Source organism: Octopus bimaculoides, chromosome 7, assembly GCF_046866305.1.
Source record: "Octopus bimaculoides isolate indiv1 chromosome 7, ASM4686630v1, whole genome shotgun sequence".
Taxonomy (NCBI): domain Eukaryota; kingdom Metazoa; phylum Mollusca; class Cephalopoda; order Octopoda; family Octopodidae; genus Octopus; species Octopus bimaculoides.
In genome coordinates this window covers 36,408,919-36,432,430 of record NC_142934.1, presented here as the reverse complement: position 1 = coordinate 36,432,430, position 23,512 = coordinate 36,408,919, and the positions used below count along the sequence as shown (strand labels likewise).

At 39.3% G+C, this 23,512-nt stretch overlaps 1 protein-coding gene across 9 annotated transcripts in view; it reads left to right on the top strand.

The window, feature by feature from the left end:
- LOC106875848 (excitatory amino acid transporter 3-like) overlaps positions 1-23,512 on the top strand; it is a 410,144-nt gene that overhangs the window by 75,692 nt on the left and 310,940 nt on the right. For 8 of the 9 annotated variants that reach the window (XM_089355173.1, XM_052969535.2, XM_052969533.2 and 5 more), the window contains exon 3: positions 10,841-10,963. The exons of the other annotated variant lie outside the window; for it this stretch is intronic. In XM_089355173.1, coding sequence (XP_089211299.1) covers positions 10,841-10,963 — 123 coding nt within the window. The remainder of the gene's footprint in view (positions 1-10,840; positions 10,964-23,512) is intronic. 9 annotated transcript variants of the gene reach the window in all.

Genomic DNA, 23,512 nt, shown 5'->3' with positions numbered 1-23,512 from the left:
TTCTAATTGCCATGACCCAACCAAAACAGTTACTGTCAGTTGCATAAACAAAGATAGATCACAACAAAATGTCCAGGTGCTCATCCTTGTCAAGGATTACAATATATACCTGGGGGTGCAGACAAAAATTATGCTGAGGCCACACAAAACCTGCAGGCTCTATCAAGGAGGCTTGTAGAGAAATTTATCATGTGGGCTATATACAAGGCCTATGTGATTGTCTTGTCACTCTATACAGAAAATGCTAAGAAATACACTTCCCCAAAATTTCTGGATGAGTATCGCTGGGTTTGGTAGGAGATTACAGAAATAGTGTGGCTGGCCATGAGATCATGAAGTGCTTGCTCATCTCCAAAATGTTGGATTGCACCATCCAGAGATATCTGAGGAGGGCTCCACTAATCATCTGTGTGTTGTTTGCTCATACAAGCACAATAAATTTAAAAGGAAAAATGCCAATGTGGGTTATAAAGACTATCCTGTGAAAGCTGTCAAGTCTTCAGTCTGCTGTTCTGAGTATAAACACCACCTGTGCATCAAGCAGGGTTCCACATGTTGATCTGATTGGCACAACAAGATAGAATATTGGCATTAAAACATTGGTAAGTATATATAAAGTGTTTGCATGCTTTTTAGTCTTACAACAATGTAGAAACTGTATTATATGTTGTGATTGCCTTGTTTCTGATCCCTGTAAGAACCAGGCACAAATAACTCAGGAGCCCAGGCATAGGATGAAACAACAATAAGGAGGTCAGGGCGCATTAGGTTAATAAAATCTAAGGCTTAACTACTGTGAATATTCATATTACATTAATTACATGAGGTAAAGATCAATAAAATTTCACATGTAAATCAATATATTATTTCTGTGGTTATTCTTCCACTATTTCATTGTTTCTTTGACTTGGTCCAGCAACTTGTAATTGGTGTTAACCATTTTGTGATTATATTTCTCATGAAATACACTGTGTGTTTTAATTGATATTGAAAGTAATTAAAATTTGGGGGAAATTTAGTAAAATGAATACGTTTTCTATTTTTAAGACAGTGATTAGGCATAATTTACAAAAATGAATTTTACATATTACGATAGAAAGTTTTATTTTAAATGTGAACACTTTATAATCAAGTGTATTTTCTAAGAACCAGAGGCCGTTCAGATGGGTTGGTATAAAAAGGGGTTAAGGGATATATTTTGGACCAGCCGCATAATTTACTACAAGGCAGTTACATAATCAATTGTTATTGACAATTTCAGGCCTGTAATTCTACTGGGCAAAAGCTTTAAATCTTTGGCCAAAGTGCTCATGAAGATGTTGTCACTTATGTCTAGTCAGGAGTGCAGATCTGCAGCTCTTTCTGCAATAACTTCCATATTGTGTACCAAGTGTAGAGATATAGGTAATAAAATTGACTTCATTGGAGAACTGATCCTTTTGGCTCTACTCAAATCCTTTCATAGACAGACTTGCAGTACAAGCTGTTCCAGTCCTGTTTTCAGAAGAAATTACTTTAATACATAGTGGCATTGGTTTGATGCTAAACTAAAATGTTACCTATTAGAACCATTTCAAATTATACATGTATGTTTTCTCTCATTGCTCCTGCATATTTTAGCTCTCAAGCTATTTCTGTGCTGTTGAGAGACATCCCATTCACAGTGGTATGTGAAACAGATGTATTAGCTTACAAACATCATCATGGTATCAGATCAGACACCACAGAAATCAATGTAGTCAATATCATACTGAGAGAATACAAAATAATAACAGAAAGGAGCTGAGAAGATATCATTTCTGAAAGGTTAGACAAGGGTGTTAAATGTACATGTCACTCGTTGATTATTACCATCAGACTAATATGCCATGACCCAGTTTTCTTCTAACAAATCTGGCATATTAGCTCTTTTGTTTTTGTGGAAGGAGACATTCCACTAGTTAAAACATCCCTACTCTAACAACATTCTCTTTGCACAATATACCATAGAAGGTCTATCTCCTACAAACACTCTCTGTACTTAATCAGTACTATAATTTTTGTAAAATCTGTCTGTGTGTCTGTCACATAACTTCTAGTTGGTTTACAATTTCCCTTCTCTCTTGCTCTCTTTTACAGTGTCTATATGTGTGAATATATATTTGGTCTCCTTATTCTATCTTTGGCACAGGGCAGCCATGCTACCTGTTCGTTGTTTTAAAATCAGAATGAGGTCATTACTACCATCTGAACATGGTCAGATAAGCAATTTCATTTTTCTTTCCTCACATCATTTCATCTCGCTCCTATTATGTCTAAAGCCTTGTTATTTCCATGCTATGTGTTTAATAGTAGTTAAGTAATCCTAGTGAAAATGTGCTGATTTTTTTTTGCCTTTTCATTTTGTTTGAATATTTTATCTGGCTGGGGAAGCCATGCTGCTTGGTTGTTTGCAGTGCACCCCCATCCATACCAGAAGTCTTTCTCTTAGAACCTTCTCTGTACTGGGAATCTATTTGGAATGCTCTCTTTCACCTCTCCCACTTCTATCCAATAGTCTATACCACTACCTTTTCTGGTAAACATGGCAAGTGTGAAACAAATAAATGATAGTGAATTAAATGTAGGTATTTGAAGTTTTATGACATGTCTGGGGAAACATCCATGCAAACTTTTTTTCAGATGCAGACTTCTATCCCCCATTCCTGTGTTTCCTCTGGCCACCCCTTCCTCACCCTTAGAATTGGCACACACAATGTGGGCACATTGAAGGGTAGGTCTGGTGAGATTGTTGAGATGCTTGAATGGAAGCATATAGATGTGTGTTGCATCTAAGAAGTAAGGTGGTAGGTAGGTTCTGAAAGGGTTCTTCACAGGCAAAGAGCACAAGAATAAAATCGTCTGGGTAGGGAACAGTGATGGGGTTGGTGGTGTGGGCATACTTCTTGCCGAGAAATGGGTTGATAAGGGAATCAAGGTAGTCAGTGTGTGTGATAGAATAATTAAGCTCAGACTAGTTTTGCAAAGTGGAGCAGCAACTACTATTTCAGCCTATGTCCCTCAATTGGGACTACCAGATGAACAGAAAAACTACTTTTATGATACTCTTTTGCAAACTATCTTATCAAAAAGTAACCGTAACCTCTTTGTGGCTGTTGACTTCAATGGACATGTTGGGTAATGTTCAGGTGGCTTCCTTTGTGTGCATGGAGACAATGGAGTCAGTTCCTGCAATGAGGAGGGAACCAAGCTGCTGGAGTTCTGTGACATAAATGGCCTTATGATCTGCAATACTAACTTCCAAGAAACTTGCCAGTCGCTTGTTCATCTATGAATATCTGGTGGGTACTCTAGCCATATTGACTACATTCTCACCAAAAAAAAAAAAAAGAAAGGAAGATGGTTGCTTATAAATGCTAAAACTTTCCCAGATGAAGAGTGTAATCCTCAACATAGGTTAGTCATTAGCGACTTCAGACTCAGGGCTGTCAAGAAGACAACCAGTGTAGGAAAAAAGGTCTAGAAGCTTAAAGGTCCTCTGAATACTTAGAGATTTAGAGACATGTTACTTAAAGCATTTAACGGAAAAGAAGAGATTATAGTGACATATACTGTGGAGAACATTTGAAAGTTCCTATTGGACAACAGGTTGAGGTTCACTAACCAAATTTGTGGCTAGTGCAAAGTCCCTTCTCAACAGGTAGTGGAACAGTGTAGTTGACAAGGCTGTTAGAGCAAAGAAACAAACCTGGAAGGAATGGAAGTGTGGTGGTAGCAGGGAACTATATAAGATAGAAAGGAGGCTTGGAGACAGGTATATTTTGCCAGAGGAGAAGCAGAAAAGAAGTTTGCCAATGTTCTGCAACGTGAGGACCAGAAGTTTGAAGCGTTTCATATTGCAAGACAGTGTGTGAGAGAAAATTGTGATGTTGCAGGAGAGAAGTGTGTTCACATGGATCATGGCTCACTAGCAGCTAGTGATTCTGCAAAGAAAGAGGCTTGGAAATGCCATTATGAAAAGCTACTAAATGTAGAGAATGCAAGGGAGATGGAAAGTCTGCCTAATGTAGGCCCAACTGAAGTACCAGCTATCTGAACCAACAGTAGTTTGGTAGATGAAGCAATTAAGGATATGAAGACAGGGAAAGATCCTGGCCCATCAGGTATCACTGCTAAGATGCTTGAAATATCTGGCAGAGTGAGATATGGCCTAGTCATACGTACAGTTAATCAAATTGTCCATGAGGGAGTCACACCCAATGACTAGTGTAGCAGTACCATAGCCTACTGCTGCAAATGTAAAGGTGATGCCTTGCACAGAACTCATTATAGATATATCAAACTACTGGACGAGGTAATGAAAATTATAGAAAGAGAGTTAGTCTTGATGAGATGCAGTTTGGTTTCGTGCTTTGGAGAAGCACAACTGATGCTATATTTCTGGTAAGGCAAGTCTCTACGTATTTAGTCAAAAATAAACCTCTTGGTTTTTATTGATATGGAGAAAGTCCTCGACAGGGTCCCCTGTTCCCTTATCTGGTGGTCAATGTGAAAGCTAGGGATAGATGAGTAGTTGGTGAGACATTGAAAGTCATGTACAGGGATGCTGCCAGTAAGGTGTTGGTTGGCAATGAGTTTAGCAATGAATTTAGTGTCCAAGTAGGACTTCACCAAGAAACAGTTCTCAGCCCCCTCTTGTTTATCATCGTCCTCCATGCCATAACAGGAATTCAAGACTGGTTATCCTTGGGAGCTCCTCTACATTGATGACCTTGTTCTTATAGCTGACCTAGAGAAAAAATTTCAGGTGTAGAAGCAAGATCTGGAATCAAAAGGCCTTTGAGTTGATTTAGCAAAGACCAAAGCTCTGGTAAGTAGGAAAACCGGAAAATCACAAGTCCCTTCAGCAAGATGGCCCTGCTTGATATGTAAGAAGGGTGTTGGTAGAGACTCCAAACATTGTACCCAGTGTAAGCTTTGGACACATAAGAGGTGTAGTGGTATCACAAAAGGTTAACAGAAAAAATAGTCTTTGTGCGTAGCAAATGTGTGGCTACAATATGCACTAAAACTGCACAGAGAATAGGCTTCCTCAAGTACTCGGAGGGATCCCTAAAAGTAGCAGATAACTTCTGCTACTTAAACAACCAAGTTAGAGTGGAGGAGGAAGGTCTGAAAGCATAGTTGCTAGAATAAGAATGGGCTGGGCAAAGTTCTGAAAGGCAGATTGTATGATGCCTGTGTACATACAACTATGCTACATGGTAGTGAAACATAGGCTATAATTATGGAGGACTTACGAAGGCCTGAAAGAAATGAAGCCAGCATGCTCTGCTGGATGGGTAATGTCAGTGTGCATGCACAACAGAGTGTAAATGATTTAAGAGGAACACTGGGTATAACAGGCATCAGATGTTGTGTACAAGAGAGGAGACTGTGCTGGTATGGTCATCCGATGCATATGGATGAGGATAGCTGCGTAAAGAAGTGCTGATCTCTACTTGTGGAAGAAGTAGACCCAGGAAGACATGGGACAAAGTGGTGAGAAATCTTTGTCAAGTTATGTCAAGCTAAGTAAAATCATGGCCATCCATTCATACATACAAGCATATACTTTATGGCCAAGCCCTAACTCCCTCTCCCAGCTGAGAGAGTCTTTGTCTTGCAGGTACCAGTGTCACATAAAATATACTCGTGCCAGGTATCACTGCTAAGATGCTTGAAATATCTGGCATTCCATTTTCAAAAGTAGCAGTTAATCAAATTGTCCATGAGTGGATTTGGTAGACGGAAACTGAAAGAAGACCATCGTATATATGTATGTATATATGTATGTGTGTGTATATGTTTGTGTGTCTGTGTTTGTCCTCACAACATCGCTTGACAACCAATGCTGGTGTGTTTACGTCCCCATAACATAGCGGTTCGGCAAAAGGGACTGATAGAATAAGTACTAGACTTACAAAGAATAAGTCCTGGGGTCAATTTGCTCGACTAAAGGCAGTGCTCCAGCATGGCACTGGGTACAATGTATGGAGTTTCTACCAACAGCTTTCTTACATATCAAGCAGAGCCATCTCACTGAAGGGACTTGTGATTTGTCTATTTTCCTACTTACTAGGACTTTGGATTTTGGTAAATTAGCTCTAAGGCCCTTAGATTCCAGGCCTTGTTTTCATACCTGAAATTTCTTCTCTAGGTCTGGTAGTGAGTGATTCAGTTATAAGAACAAGTGTAGAGGAGCTCCCAGGGACAGTCAGTCTTGAATTCCTCAGTTAAGCCCTAAAGGACTAAGATAAACAAGAGAGTACTACACATACAAATACACATTCATAGGAAGGGCATCCAGCTATAGAAACTATGCCAAAACAGACAATTGGAGTCTGGCCAGCTCCTGTCAAACCATCCAACCCGTGCCACTATGGAAAATGGACGTTAAACGATGATGATGATGTATATATATATATATATATATATATATATATATATATATATATATATATATATAATATATAAATTAAGGTACTCAGAAATCTGGATGTTTGTACATTTACAGATTTTTATTAATGTCACATGTGATATTAATAAAAATCTGTAAATGTACAAACATCCAGTTTTCTGAGTACCTTAATTTTTTTCTATATAATTTCTGTACATCACCTCCAAACTTTCCAATATATATATATATACATACACATGTACACATACACCTGCTTATATGTATACTCTCATGCTTAAATATACTATTCCTGTCCAGACACTCCCCTCCTTTCTCTAGCCCTGCATGTATGTATGTTTTTATGTATGTATCATACATAGATGCACATATATGTGGCACAAAACTGCTACTTTTGAAAATGGAAAAAATTATTTTAAAAGTTAATTACAAAATGGGTAAAATATAATGAAATTTAAAGAATGGATTCTTTAAATTTCTCCTTACAAAACTTACAATTAAATATTCATTGAAAAATTATTTAAAATGTCTCTATTTTATTTTAAGTTATTTTGTACACAATAAGAGATGCCATGTATGTATCTATATATATCTCTGTCTGTCTGTCTAACTGGCTAACTGAATGACTGACTGACCAACCAACTGACTGACCTATTGTCAGTGTTGGCAGAATTTGTGGCATTTATTTTTACCTCTTTAGTTGACTTTACCCCTCATCTCTTCTGGGCTTAAAAAAGTAGTGGTATGGAATTAGTTGCTGCCATTTTGGTGCCAGCTATTTGACAACCATTTTATCAATAGAAAACATATTTTGATGTCAACTCCTGTAACATGTTTTAGAAATACCACATTTGATTAATTCATTATTACTCATTGTTACAACTGTAAAGAAATACAAAGTAATAATTTTAAATTCATATATATCAAAAACCTAACTTAATTTAAAAGTTTATATAGTCTCCTGTTTGGTATTTACGGGTAAACTTCCTCAAGTACTAACCACTATCCATGTTTTCACAATTAAGAATAGCTTCATGTTTTCATGATCTCTATAATTTTATGTAGAACAGTGATTGTTGGGTCATGTCCAGCTAGGATGCATTATGACCATCTATTAATTTCCATTGCATGTCAAGTTCACATTGTAATCAATGAAGGGCTATTGACTTCATAATTTTTTCCTTCCCAAATGCCAACATTTAAACTCACTATCTGATTTGCTTGCTTTAATCAAACACATAGAGGAATCTGTTATATGTATATTTTTGTCTACCTAGCCATCATATGTGAATAAAAGAAGGGCATTTAGTTAAAAATATATAAAATATAGGCGTAGGAGTGGCTGTGTGGTAAGTAGCTTGCTTCCCAATCACATGGTTCCGGGTTCAGTCCCACTGTGTGGCACCTTGGGCAAGTGTCTTCTACTATAGCCTTGGGCCGACCAAAGAATTGTGAGTGGATTTGGTAGACGGAAACTGAAAGAAGACCGTCGTATATCATCATCATCATCATCATCATCGTTTAACGTCCGCTTTCCATGCTAGCATGGGTTGGACGATTTGACTGAGGACTGGTGAAACCGGATGGCAACACCAGGCTCCAGTCTAATTTGGCAGAGTTTCTACAGCTGGATGCCCTTCCTAACGCCAACCACTCAGAGAGTGTAGTGGGTGCTTTTACGTGTCACCCGCACGAAAACGGCCACGCTCGAAATGGTGTCTTTTATGTGCCACCCGCACAAGCCAGTCCAGGGGAACTGGCAACGATCTCGCTCGAAAATCCTACGGGAGCCAGTCAGGCGGTACTGGCAACGGCCACGCTCAAAATGGTGCATCTCATGTGCCACCCGCACAAGAACCAGTCCAGGGGCACTGGCAACGATCTTACTTGGCTTGCCGGGTCTTCTCACGCACAGCACATTTCCAAAGGTCTCGGTCAGTAGTCATCGCCTCGGTGAGGCCCAATGTACGAAGGTCTTGCCTCACCACCTCAGCCCAGGTCTTCCTGGGCCTACCTCTTCCACGGGTTCCCTCAACTGTTAGGGTGTGGCACTTTTTCACGCAGCTATCCTCATCCATTCTCACCACATGTCCATACCAGCGCAATCGTCTCTCTTGCACACCACAACTGATGCTTCTAATGTTCAGCTTTTCTCTCAAGATACTTACACTCTGACGGGTATTCACATTGACATTACACATCCAACGGAGCATACTGGCTTCATTCCTTGCGAGCTTACGTATGTCCTCAGCAGTTACAGCCCATGTTTCACTGCCATGTAGCATGGCTGTTCATACGCATGCGTCATACAGTCTGCCTTTTACTTTGAGTGAGAGTCCCTTTGTCACCAGCAGGGGTAAGAGCTCTCTAAACTTTGCCCAGGCTATTCTTATTCTAGCAGCTACACTTTCAGCGCACCCACCCCGACTACTAACTTGGTCACCCAGATAGCGGAAGCTATCGACTACCTCTAGTTTTTCACCCTGGAATGAGATAGAAGTTGTTTCCTGTTTGTTTACAGTCTTTATTGCACCTGAACATCTGCCACAAACAAAAACTAACTTGCTAGTTAACCTGCCTTTGATGTTGCTGCACCTCTTATGTGTCCATAGCTTGCACCGGGTACATCTTATAGAGTTACTACCTACTCCTTTTCTACATACTGAGCAGGGCCATCTACCTGAAGGGGTTTGTGTTTTATCTACCTTCCTACTTATTAGGATTTTGGTTTTAGCTAGGTTGACTCTAAGGCCCTTCAATTCTAGACCTTGCTTCCACACCTGAAACTTCTCTAGTTCTGATAGTGACTCCGCAATTAGGGCAAGGTCATCAGCATAGAGGAGCTCCCAGGGGCAACCTGTCTTGAACTCCTCTGTGATTGCCTGGAGGACTATGATAAATAAGAGGGGGCTGAGGACGGAACCTTGGTGGACCCCTACCTCTACCCGGAATTCATTGCTGTACTCATTTCCAACCCTCACCTTACTGGCAGCATCTCTGTACATGGCTCGCACAGCTCTCACTAACCATTCTTCTATCCCAAGTTTCCTCATTGACCACCAGATAAGGGATCGGGGGACCCTGTCAACGGCTTTCTCCATGTCAACGAAAGCCAGGTACAGAGGTTTATCCTTAGCTAGGTATTTCTCCTGCAACTGTCTCACTAGAAATAAGGCATCAGTAGTGCTTTTACCTGGCACGAACCCAAACTGCATCTCATCTAAATTTATTCGCTCCCTAATTAGTTAGGCTATGACCCTCTCTGTAACTTTCATAACCTGATCTAACAGCTTGATGCCTCTGTAATTATTTGTATCTAAAGCGTCACCTTTACCTTTGTAGCAGTTGACTATGATGCTGCTACACCAGTCATTGGGTATGACTCCTTCGTGTATCACCTGGTTCGTAATACGGGTGACTAGGCTATAGCCAACACTGCCAGATATTTTGAGCATCTCTGCAGTGATTCCTGATGGGCCGGGGGCTTTCCCGGTCTTCATACTCTTAATTGCTTTATCTACCCTGGTACTATCAACTCGGATAGCTGGTCCCTCTATTGGGTCGACATACGGCAGGCTCTCTTTCTCCCATTCATTCTTTTTATTCTCTTTATGTATGTATATATGTATGTGTGTGTATATGTTTGTGTGTCTGTGTTTGTCCTCACAACATCGCTTGACAACCAATGCTGGTGTGTTTACGTCCCCATAACATAGCGGTTCGGCAAAAGGGACTGATAGAATAAGTACTAGACTTACAAAGAATAAGTCCTGGGGTCAATTTGCTCGACTAAAGGCAGTACTCCAGCATGGCCGCAGTCAAATGACTGAAACAAGTAAAAGAGTAAAAGAGTAAAAAGAGAGTAATAAAAATATAACAGAATGGTAGACTTGTAGAAGTGCTGCTGTAGCAAATGCAGCTTGGATGCTACCTGTTGGTAGGAACACTGGTACCATCTGTAACCTAGACAAACAGCTAAATTTGGTTTAGTTTTTCAGTAGTTGAATAGTTCAATAATTTCAACTTTGGGATTTAAAGATATGCAGAATAACATACAGTGTATCACATAAAAATGTTCATAGCATCAAAACATTCACCACCCAGTTGTGGCACCAAAACAATGTCCAAAATGTATTGACCCATAAATAAGTATCATCACTGCACTGGACTTAATTCAATTAACTGACTTCACTTTACCCCTAAATGAAATTGTCCAAGAGACATGAAAGCTATGTACATTATTAACCCATAAGTAATGAGAAGGATAGTTGACTCTGTTGTGATTAGAACCTAAAAATATATAGTAATGAAGCTAGATTATTGTGGACTTCAATCAATTCTACCACTTCACTACTTCCATCAAAAAATGCTGATATCTACTTATGTTTCACCTTTTTTGTTAAGGTTCTGCTACACTTGATGTGAAATCAAATGGAAAACTTGGAATATCTGCTTTAATAGTTGTTATTTTAAGTAATCTGCTTGGCTCCATCACTGGTATTGCCTTCTTCATGCTCATAAAACCAGGTAAGAATCATTATTATATTATTCTGGATGTTTTTTTATTTCTGCAAACTGATTTTCTATTACCATTTTAATGTACATATATATATATCATTAGCTATCATGTGATGCACCAAAAATACACACAGAAAGGTACAGGCAGGATTGTGTGGTTAAGAATCTTCCTTCCCTGTCATATGGTCTGGGGCTCAGTCCCATTGTGTGGTACCTTGGGCAAATGTCTTGTACCTTAGCCCATGCCAGCCAAAACCTTGCAAGTGGATTTGGCTGACAAAAGCTAAAAGAAGCCCATTGTGTGTATGTATGTGTATATATATATATATTATGGACACTCCTGTAGTTTGATGATAGATGAGTGTTCCGCAATTTTTTACTGAACAATCACACAGATGATTAAATGATTGCAATGCAACATGAAATTAAGTGTTTTGTTCAAGAATACAAGATGCTGCTCAGTCCAGGAATTTAACCCATGATCTAGCAATTATGAGTGCAACACCCCAACTGCTAGGCTACACACATATATATGTGTGTGGGTTTGTGTTAGTATTACCTTGTCTGGATATTGCCTGACAATTGTAAATAAGAATCACTGTCATATTTGTAGTGTCTTTTGTTTCCAATCTTCTGTGAAAACATGTCTGGCCAAGGGAAAATTACCTTGCTTGGAAACAGGCAAGGGTTGTCAACAGGAATAGCATCTGACTGCAGAAAATCTGTCTCATCAAATTTCATCCAACCCATCTGAACATGGAAAAGTGGATGATGATGTTTTATATTTATATATACGTATGTGTACATATATACATGTGTGTCCATCTTAAATAAATCCTTGCTGATGAGTCAGACAGACACATTGATTGTGCACTTCTCAGCTAAGTTAACGTCTGAGTTTCTCTTGTTGATAATATGTAATCTTGCAACTCAGTCACTTACTTTTTCCTCTTCAGTCCCCTCAACTTCATTGAAAACTGTAATACCTTATTAACTATTATTATTATCATTACTTTCTTATTGCTAGAGGTGAGCTATCAGAATCATTAGCATGCCAGGCAAAATGCTCAGTGGCATTTCATCCATCTTTACAGAAGAGTTCACATTCTGCTGGAGTTGACTTTGCTTTTCATCCTTTTTGGGTCAATAAAATAAGTACCAGTTAAATACTGGGATTACTGTAATTGACTTCATCCTCCTCTCATAAACTGCTGGTCATGTGCCAAAAGTTGAAGCCATTAATTGCAACTTTATATTCTGAGTTCAAATTCTGTTGAGGTTGACTTTGTCTTTCATCCTTCCAAGGTTGATAAAATAAGTACCAGTTGAGAACTGGGGTCAGTGTAATTAATTGACTCCACCTCACAAAATTTCAGGCCTCGTGCTATTAGTAGAGAGGCTTATTTCTTTCTTATTACTTGTAGTATTGGTAACTAATATTAAATTGCTTTTCAGTGAATTCTCCATAGTCTTATTTTTCACTCCAGCAGCGCCATGCTGATTAATTATTATTTATAATAATGTACAATAATGCACACTTGTTTGTGGTAAATAGATTTTTAAAATTTTCCTGTAGAACGTTATAGCACAATAAATTTGAAACAGAATAAAACTAGATGAGATGTGCCAGGGTGATGTACTACTGAAGTCATCTTTTTAGTAAGACAACTGCAGGAGAAGTATTTAGTTAGAAGTAAAACCATTATACTTGGCATTTGGTGACCTAGTGACCTGGTGGTCTCTGAGAAAGCTATAGATAGATGAATTACTTGTGAAAACCATACAAGCCATGTAGAGGAGTACTGTAAGTTGAGAACCCTGAATAATGATGAATTTAGAATACAGGTGGGTGTTCACCAGAGCTTGGTTCTCCATCCCCTCCTATTCATCATTGTTTTCCAGGCCATAACTGACAAATTTCAGGTCAGCTGCCTTGTTGTAGAACCTAGACCTAGGGGTTCCATTTAGTCAAGACTCCTTGAGATACCGGTTCCACAGCCCTTGCCCATCTTTCTTCCTCCTGGTGCTGAGCTTCTGCCTGATCATGACCCTCTTTCCTTTGATATCTGCTTTCTTCCATTGTTGGAAATAGGAAGAACCAAGACCCTGCCTTCCACTACATATCATTCCAATGATGTCACACAGCTTCATCCTTTGCAACTGTGGTAGGGCCAGTCTGACACACTCATTCTAGGAGTCCTACACTTTGTGACCTTGAATTTCTTCACCACAAATGGCAGAGGAAGTTGGAGCTGTTCAGATCTTATGTATAGGCCTATCAAAGTGAAGCTTGGAGGGGTATTCAGTCACCTTTGGAGGTACCTGTTTACAATTCACCCTCTGTTGTTTATCCTCCTCTCTACTCTTTCTATTCTTGTCATTGGAACTCATACATCTCATAACCACATGAGGCAGGGAGCAATCTGTGTTGGTAGAGCCATGCCTTGTATTTTCCTGGAGGCCCTGATCTTTCAATCCCCTTCAGCCATTCCTCTATTTCTCAGTATTGGTGACATTGCTTCCATCAGAATGAATTGTCAAACCACTTCCCAAGGCATTTGATCAAAATTTTCTCTATTGATGGAATAGCCTTCCTTGCACTTGCAGTTTGATTGTGTTTGTTAACTTGCTTTTCCTGATTACTGCACTCCTAGATTTCTTGGGCTTAAACTTCAATCTAGCCTTCGTTGTCATGTATTCAAGTGAAATCAACACTCTTTCTACCTCCACTTGGGTTGTAGTTGTCACTGTAAGATCATCTATAGTATCCCTTATCGGTTATCTAATTCCATTGTTAGTCCTTTGACTACTTTATTAGTAGCTGTTATAAGAAGATTCATGATTCCTTTCTCCAGGTCTTGCCACTGAATTGTAAAATAGCTGGTGATTATTCCCTTGTTGTGTGGAGGGATATGGTAGTAGACAGTATGTACATTTCAGGTTCGTGTAATATAAAAGGAAATGCATCCATTACACAGGACCTTCTTCGGTTAAAATATTTCAAAATATAACCCAGTTGATGAAAGTAGTTCAATATATATGATTAGAGTAGTAGAAGTTGGCTGCAAACTTAAGAGGATGAATATATATAGAAAGGAAAGAAGGAAGGGAGATAAATATTTAGAGAGTTGGGAGCAATAGTTAAAGGATAGAAAGATATATATATCCACGTAGATAACAAACCCTTTTCTTTTCTGTCAAGGGCTTATATGCCCCTTTATTAGACTATTTTCTTTAGTCATCGCATGGTGATCGCCATAAGTTTTAAGCTTATATAAATATACCATTAATATCATTTACAGGATTGTAAAAACGGTGCTGTATAAAAAACCATTTGCACCGAATACACACACACATACGCGCGCGTGTGAAGTGAGGTAGTGGGGAAGGGAAAAAAGGAAAGTAGCACTGAAAAGAAAAGGGATGGTTGAATCTGTATATGCGCATATAAAACATGAGGAAAAAGACAAGGAGTAGAGAGTTAAGAAGGTCATGGTTTTGGTGGAAAGAATGGAAGGAAGTGAACCAGATGTTGGGGTGTGGTTAAGAGATGTTGGAGGTGGTAGTATATGGCCTTGACACCACTAATATATTTAAGCATTTAATATGTATGTTTCAGATCTTGCATAATATATAACAGGAAATTCATCCCCTTACACACATGCATGCACAGACACACACACATTATTTAAGATAGTTCAATTCAGCTCCATGCAGGCAAGGCACCTTAGAGCAAGTACAAAAATGTCCATCTATTGAGCTGTTTGTGTATTCATCCTCCTGTATGGGTCTGAGTGCTAGACCCTTTATCAGCTGCAGATCAGACAACTAGAAGTGTTCCATATCAGATCGCTCCAAAATATTCCTGGTTTCACATGGAAGGACAAGGTGCCTCATATCAAAATCCTCCTGAGAGTTGGGATCTACAGCATTGAGTCTTGCAACCTTCACTATCTTCTCTGTTGGGTTGGCCATGTGATTCAGATGTCAGGTAACTGGCTCCCAAAGACAGTCCTCTTCAGCAAGACTGAGACTAGAAGGAGGGCTCATGGATGTTCAAAACTGTTTTCATCATTACCTCAAGCAGTCTCTCATTTTATGCCGTATCCCCCACAAACAGTTAGAGATCCTAACTGTTAATCGGAAGGCATGGAGGTATGTGTGTGATACTGGAGTAGAGCACTTTGAAACTGAATGCTGGAGACTGCATGAAAAGAGAAGACATTGTCATCAATTTCCTGTCACTTTCAATGCCCTCAGTGTCACAAGATCTATTTCATATTGGTCTTGTCAGCCATGTCCACTCATATGAGAAACAATGTACTGGAGGAAGAGGAGGATTAATGTCTTAGATTACACTGTTATCACCCTTGATAGGTTGTCACAAGCAAGTAAGCATGTATCATCATCATCATTGCTTAACATCTGCTTTTCATGCTGGCATGGGTTGGACGATTTGACATGGAGCTGAATAGCAGGGAGCTGTCCAGACTCCAATTGTGTTGTAGCATAGTTTCTATGGCTGGATGGCCTTTCAAATGTCAACCACTTAACAAAGTGTGCTGGGTGTTTATTACATGCCACTGACACAAGTGTGTTCACGTAGCACCAGCATGGGTACGTTTATGCAGCACTGGCATGGGTGCTTTTTATGTGGCACTAGCACCTGAAAGGACGACCCTGTATGTATGGAAGACAGCAATTTTACTTACCTTGACATGTTTTATCAAGTACAACAAATTGCTACATCTCCTGGTCCCTTGTTATTTCTTCAGTGAGGCTCAGTATCTGATGATCCTTTCTCGCCATTTCATTACATATCTTCTTAGGTCTACCCCTTCTCCAGGTACCCGCCACAATTAGAGCTCAGCACTTCTTTATGCAATTGTCCTCATCCATACACATCACATGACAAAACCAGCGCTGTCTTCTCTCTTGCACACAACATCTGATGCCTGTTATATCCAGTTTTCCTCTTAACTCATTACACTCTGTTGTGCATGCACACTAACATTATCCATCCAGTGGAGCATGCTAGCTTCATTTCTTTCAAGCTTTCACAAGTCCTCCATAGTCGAAGCCCATGTTTCACTGCCATGTAACATAGCTGTAGATACACAGGCATCATACAATCTGCCTTTCTCTCAAAGGTAGAAGCTCTCTGAACTTTGCTCAGCCTGTTCTTATTCTAGCAACCACACTTTCAGAAGTCCCTCCACCACTGCTAACTTGGTCTCCTAGGTAACAGAAGCTATCTACTACTTCTAATGACCCCCCCCCCCACTCCCAAGCATTTGAGGGAGTGTATTGTCTGCACATTTTTAGTGCTCATTGTATCTGTACATTTACCACACATAAAGACTATATTCTCCACTAACCTTGCTGTGATATCACTACACCTCTTATGTGTCCAAAGCTTGCACTGGGTACAATGTATGGAGTTTCTACCAACAGCCTTCTTACATATCAAGCAGAGCCATCTCACTGAAGGGACTTGTGATTTGTCTATTTTCCTACTTACTAGGACTTTGGATTTTGGTAAATTAGCTCTAAGGCCCTTAGATTCCAGGCCTTGTTTTCATACCTGAAATTTCTTCTCTAGGTCTGGTAGTGAGTGATTCAGTTATAAGAACAAGTGTAGAGGAGCTCCCAGGGACAGTCAGTCTTGAATTCCTCAGTTAATCCCTAAAGGACTAAGATAAACAAGAGAGTACTACACATACAAATACACATTCATAGATATGTATATGCACAAACATACACATATGTGCACATAGAAACATGTGCATGTATGTATATATGTAGACATACCTGCATATGAAATAATGACACATAATACCAATTGCAAAAATATATGGTAAGATGGGTAAAAAGAGTGATATGAGATGGTATGAAGTAAACAAAAAATTAAAATTAAGCATAATTAAAAAAATTAAGAAAAATGATGAATAGAATGCAATCTGTAGAAAGATAAGGTGTAGTCCAAGAAAATAAGCTAGAAATAAATCATTTCATGAAGTAAGTTCTTTTACAGCTAACAATTTTCTTGGAAGTTCTTGAAAGTAAATTTAATGTTTAAGTTAACCATCTTTGTTTAAGAAGTTTTTGCCTACCAAAGAATGAAATTTCAAAGGTATGTATATATATATATATATATATATATATATCATCATCATCATCATCATCATCATCATCATCGTTTAACGTCCGCTTTCCATGCTAGCATGTGTTGGACGATTTGACTGAGGACTGGTGAAACCGGATGGCAACACCAGGCTCCAATCTAATTTGGCAGAGTTTCTACAGCTGGATGCCCTTCCTAATGCCAACCACTCAGAGAGTGTAGGCATATATATATATATATATATATATATATATATATATATATATATGGGGAGCGGTTGTTCAACTGAAGGCAGTGCTCCAGTATAGCCACAATCAAATGACTGAAACAAGTAAAAGAGTATATATATATATATATATATATATGAAATAGACAGATATAATGGGTTATATACATTTATTTATTTATTATAAGCTTACAGCTGTTTCAGATATGCAATTGGCTGTATTTATGGTTTGACTGAAATATAGGGAACTACCTTCAATATGATATGTTCATCAGAGCCAAAGCAAAACAACTACCAAAGAATAACTAGAAAAGAAAGAAAGAGGATGGAGTTTCATCAGTGTGGTACATGTATTATTATCATTGTTTAGCATTCATTTTCTATGCTGGCATGGGTTGGTTTGATAGGAGCTGGTAAGACCAGGAAGCACACCAGGTTCCAGTCTGCTTTGGCATGGTTTCTACAATTGGATGCCTTTCCCAATGCCAACCATTTTACATTTGAGTAGCTTTTATGTAACACCATTACCTCTGTTTCATATGTGGCACCAACACCAGTGCTTTTTGTGTGGCACCAGCACTAGTGTTTTTTACATGGTACTATCAATAATGCTTTTTATGTGGCACTATCACCAGTGCAGTTTATGTTGAACCAGCATCAGAGCTTCCAGCACTGACAGGAAAACCAAGTACCTTGCAAAACAGGAGCCTCTCAACTAGGGACAAGAAGTAATATTGAGCAGGTGTGGATTTGTGCCAATTGAGAGATTTAAGGTATAAAGGAGACTGATATAGGTGCCTTGCTGTAGAGTAGATATATGGATATCCCAATTGGAAAACACAAGAAAGTGGGTTGGAGAGTAAGATAAAGAGAGTGGAATTGACAGAGATGATGGCAGGGATGTGTCGGGACATGCCCTTCAGGAACATTGAGGGTACTGAGAATAGGTGAGGTGATATAGAAGCCTGGTCTGGATTAGTGGGCAGGATTAGGTGACTGTAGCAAATGATGAAGAGAAATATAGGAGAAAGTTGGGGGTGGGCATTGAGGATGATGGTAGGCAACTGAAGAGTTGATGATAGAAAGCAGCACAGGGGAGGGAGAGAAGGTGCAGAGAGGAGGTGAGTGTTGGAGACAGTAAGTGAGAGAAGGTGGTTGGTGGTGGTGGGGAGTAAGGGTAGCTGAGAAAGAAGTGTGTGAATGTAGTGTACCTATTCTGCTCTCAGGTGATAGAGGAAATGATGGGTGTTAGGGATGAAATGCGGATGAGGGCAGAAGGTTGATGGGATGGAATCCCTCATGGACAAGCATTATCAAGGTTGTTTTAGGTTATCAATTCTGTTGTGGCAGGTAGGTCTTCTTGAGTACAGCAATGTACCATATATCTCAGTCCTTTGTCATCTCCTTCATAAGGTTCAGCATTTTGAGATTGACCGTCAGCACAGTGTCCCATGTTTTTCTGGGTCTCCCTTTTCCACAACTTCTATCCACTTTAAGTGATTGGCACATCTTTATGCAAATGTTCTCATCCATCTGCCATCACATGACCTAACCAGTGCAGTGTTCTCTTTTGCACACTCCAACTAATTCCTCTTATGCCTACCTTGCCTCTCAATATACTAGAATGCTGTTGCACATGCCCACTAACATTGCACATCCAGATGAGCATACTAGCTGTGTTCCTCTCTAGTCTTTGCATGTCCTCTGCATTTAGGGCTTACATCCCACTACTATGTAACAGTGCAGTTCTTACACATGCATCATACACACTTCCTTTCACTTGAAAGATGTTTGGTTGCCAATGGAGATAAGAGCTTTCTGGACTTTCTCCATCCTGTTCTTATTCTAGCAATTACACTTTTGATACATCCTTCTCCACTGCTAATTAGGTCATCCAGGTAGCAAAAATTATCTACTATTTCTAGAGAGCCTTCAGAACATTTGAGGAAATCAGTTTTCCATGTATCTTTATGGTTCCTGTATATCTTCAACAAACAAACACTATTTTCTATATTAACTTTCCTACTATTCCACTGCAACTCTTGTGTGTCCATAGCTTGCACTGGATACGCAGAATGAAATTCCTTCCCCACATATTGAGCAGGGCTCTGTGTGTGTGTGCGCACGCATGCATGCGTGTGCGTGCATGCATACGCATGTGTGTTCATATACATATATTACTTGTTAAGGTTATATTCTATAGAAATTATAGCCAGCACTGATTTTTGTTACAATGTTTCGTATCTGAGATGTCAGATGTAAACAAACAATGAAATTGAAGATAAAAATAGTATAATGGGCATATATGCCATATTTCGGGGTTTTTGCCCCTTCATCAGCACCCATCCAACCCATTAATCATCCATGGACTTATATACAGTGGTGTAACGTTATTGAATGTACACATTTTACATATTAAACACATTTCTGGAAGCTAGAACGTCATCATCATCATTGTTTAACGCCCGCCTTCTATGCTGGCATGGGTGGGACAGTTTGACAGGAGCTGGCCTGGCAGAAGCCTGCATTAGACCTCTATGTCTGTTTTGGCAGGGTTTTTATGCTGGATACCCTTCCTAACACCAACCACCCAACAGAGTGGACTGAGTGCTTTTTATGTGGCACAAGCAGAGGCGAGGTCAGTTTTCGCAAGGTTTTTACAGTTGGATGTCCTTCCAAATGACAACCACTTTACAGTGTGGACTGAATACTTTTCAAGTGACACCTGCACTGACTGGGTCATCAAGTAACTTGCAAAACAAAAATGTTTTGAGAGCGGAGGGGGAATTGGAAGAGGTGATCTTGTGTCAGATGATGAAAGGTTATAGTGAGACAGAGAGACAGAAACAGGTGTCTAACTGTAAAAACCTTGCGAAAACTGACCTCGCCTCTGCTTGTGCCACATAAAAAGCACTCAGTCCACTCTGTTGGGTGGTTGGTGTTAGGAAGGGTATCCAGCATAAAAACCCTGCCAAAACAGACATAGAGGTCTAATGCAGGCTTCTGCCAGGCCAGCTCCTGTCAAACTGTCCCACCCATGCCAGCATAGAAGGCGGGCGTTAAACAATGATGATGATGACGTTCTAGCTTCCAGAAATGTGTTTAATATGTAAAATGTGTACATCCAATAACGTTACACCACTGTATATAAGTTACCTGGCCAGAGAGGGAGAGAGAGAGATCAGGAATGAGGATAGAAACAGGTGAGCTGCTGTAAAAGAGATATGAAGGAAGAGCAGGAGAAAGAGAAAGAGAGTAGGAGACAGCAGGATAGGGATAATGGCAAAGTGCTGGGCATACTCACAAGGGATGGGGATCAGAATATAAATGGGATGGTTGAATAAGAGAAGAGAGAGAGAGATGGTGGCAAGTGCCAGGGCATACCCCTGAGGTTTGAAGGTCAATTGCCAAAGAAGCGTGAGTAGAAAGTGAGGAAGGGGATTGCAGTAAGTGGTGAAAACTTGGGTATATAGAGTGGGGAGGGGCTACTGGATAGCAATGATACAGAGAAACAGGGCCATGAGGACAGGATTGGAGAGTGAGAGGTAAGTATAGTGCGTAAAGGAGGAAATGTGAGGAAAAGAAGAGATGTAGAAATGTAGTTTGTTCCCTCCTCATTTTTAGGTCCAAAGCCATGCACTCACTGAAATCCATGGGGAATCTGTTCAACATGTCCGTTGAAGTCACCAGCCACAATAACAAGGTCTCTGTCATTTGTTGTTGAGGTAGTCTGCAAAAGGACCTCATAGAGTCGGTCCTTCTGCTCATCAGCCAGTCCAGACTGAGGAGCATAGGCAGAGATAAGTGTAACTGTTAATTTATCTATAAGTCTCATCTTAATTACCCTATCACATGTTCTGACTACTTCAATTGCCTTATCTACCTACTTTTCTGCTCACAGTATGCCTACACCATCCACTCCATCTCTCCTGCCTACCCAGAAGAATTTGAATCTCTGTCTGTTACATGTGAGGAATCTAGCTGAGGCTCCCCTCCATTTTACTTCTTGCACCCCATGCAAATCAATGTGGTGCCACTCCAACATTTCAATAATCTCCCCATTCCTTCCTTTCATTGTGCTTGGGAGTGATAGTTGGAAAGTAGTTGTGGAACTTTTGTCATCACCTGAAAAGAAGATCTGCATAAACGCTTGCCAGCTAGCATAGAGCTTTAGTACATATTTTATTCAGTGAATTACAATGAATCACAGTTTTCCCCATTCCATACACTATCCAGAGCAAGAGCCAACAAAGGATGAGGAGGGTATAAGAATAGGGAATATAGGTTGACCTGGAAGAGAGGATAGGATGGCTACATAGGACGATTTAAATATTATATGTCTAAATATTTATATATGAGGTACCTTTAACAGTATACAACACTCATCACAGTGCCTGAATGAAGGTATAAGGGAATAAACAAAATATGTACTTCCACACACAGCACAGGAGGAGTGTATGAGTTGTCAGGTGAAACAGTTCATGTACAAATTAAAATGTTGGTGGTGGTGGTGGAAGGTGGGTAGGCATAACAACTTGTAGGTATGCGATATTTTGTTATGCAACCATAATCTTCTACATATATAAAAATGAGAATGTGTGTCTGTCTGTCTGTCTGTGTGAATCCCTAAAACTCGAGAACTACGCAACCAATTTCATTCAAATTTTACACATGCCTTACTTAGGGTTCCAGTTGTGTTTTAGTCAAAAAAAATTATTAACTTCTTGCAGAGTTCGAGCACACGGCAACATAATATCTCCTCCACTATTTAAGTATTACGTGTCAAAAGTGAAACAAAAACACTCATGTCAAATACTTTCACTTTAAAAATGAAACTATTCCACTAACTGAAACAATCACATTTCGATACTGTAGTGACAGATACTTTTACAGAGAGAGAAAGAGAGAAAGAGAGAGACAGAAAGAGAGAGAGAGAGATGTATATGTATACATATACATGTATATGTACACCATTTCGATACTGTAATGACAGATACTTTCAGAGAGAGAAAGAGAGAAAGAGAGAGAGAGAGAGAGAGAGATGTATATGTATACATATACATGTACACGTATATGTATATATATATATATATAGATCTATACATACATGTATATGTATACATATGTGTAGATGTATATATATATAGATGTACATGTAATATGTACACATATATACATATATACATGTATACAGATATCTATACATATATATACACCCATCACACACACATACACATGCACACAAACACACACATTAGTCATTTGTTTTCTTATCCAAAACTACGTCAAAAGTACTGAATGGATCTTTATGAAATTTGGAAATTATATTCTTTGCATAACGGCCATAACTCCCATGAAAATTCATATATTTTTGATGTTGATGAAATTTTAACCCGAACATAACAGATGAGCATTATTTAGAAAATGATGTCACACGTTATCGAGGCTACCATTCTTTCTGGATGTGCAAAAGGGGATGACGTCTTTATTCCAAGAATTCCTCTTACTCCATCAGGAGCAGACATTCCTTTTACATTCAGAAGACTACAATTCCCCCTTCGTGTGACTTTTGCCATGTCCATAAACAAATATCAGGGTCAAACACTGTCTGTAGCTGGTCTTCTCTTGGAAGAGCCCTGCTTCTCACATGGACAACTGTATGTTGGCTGCTCAAGAGTGGGCAGCAACAAAAAACCTATTTGTATATGCTCCACAAGGGAAAACAAGGAACATAGTTTACAATGAGGCGTTATAATCACAACAGCAAGAAAGTATGTACATGATCACGTTCTTTTACGAAACTTCATTGACTTTCATATATTTATATTGATATACATATATATACGTGTGTTTGGGTGCGTGTGTGTATATACATCTCTATATATAAAGATGATGCGTAGTCTAGACGGCGTTTTTAGATTTCATTATTTTCTTTAACCCGGGCAACGCCGGGTATTTCTGCTAGTATCCTATAAAGTATATTAAACGTTTTTATAAGTCAACACTGTGTTCTGCTGTGTTAACAGTGCAGTTTACATTACTTGTTAAGATTAATCTCTACAGATATTCTACAGAAATTATAGCCAACACTGATTTTTGTTATGACATTTTGTCTCCGAGATATCAGATGTATACAATGAGATCAATCTTCAATCTCATTATTTGTTTCGGATACAGAACATTGTAACAAACAATGCTAACACAGTAG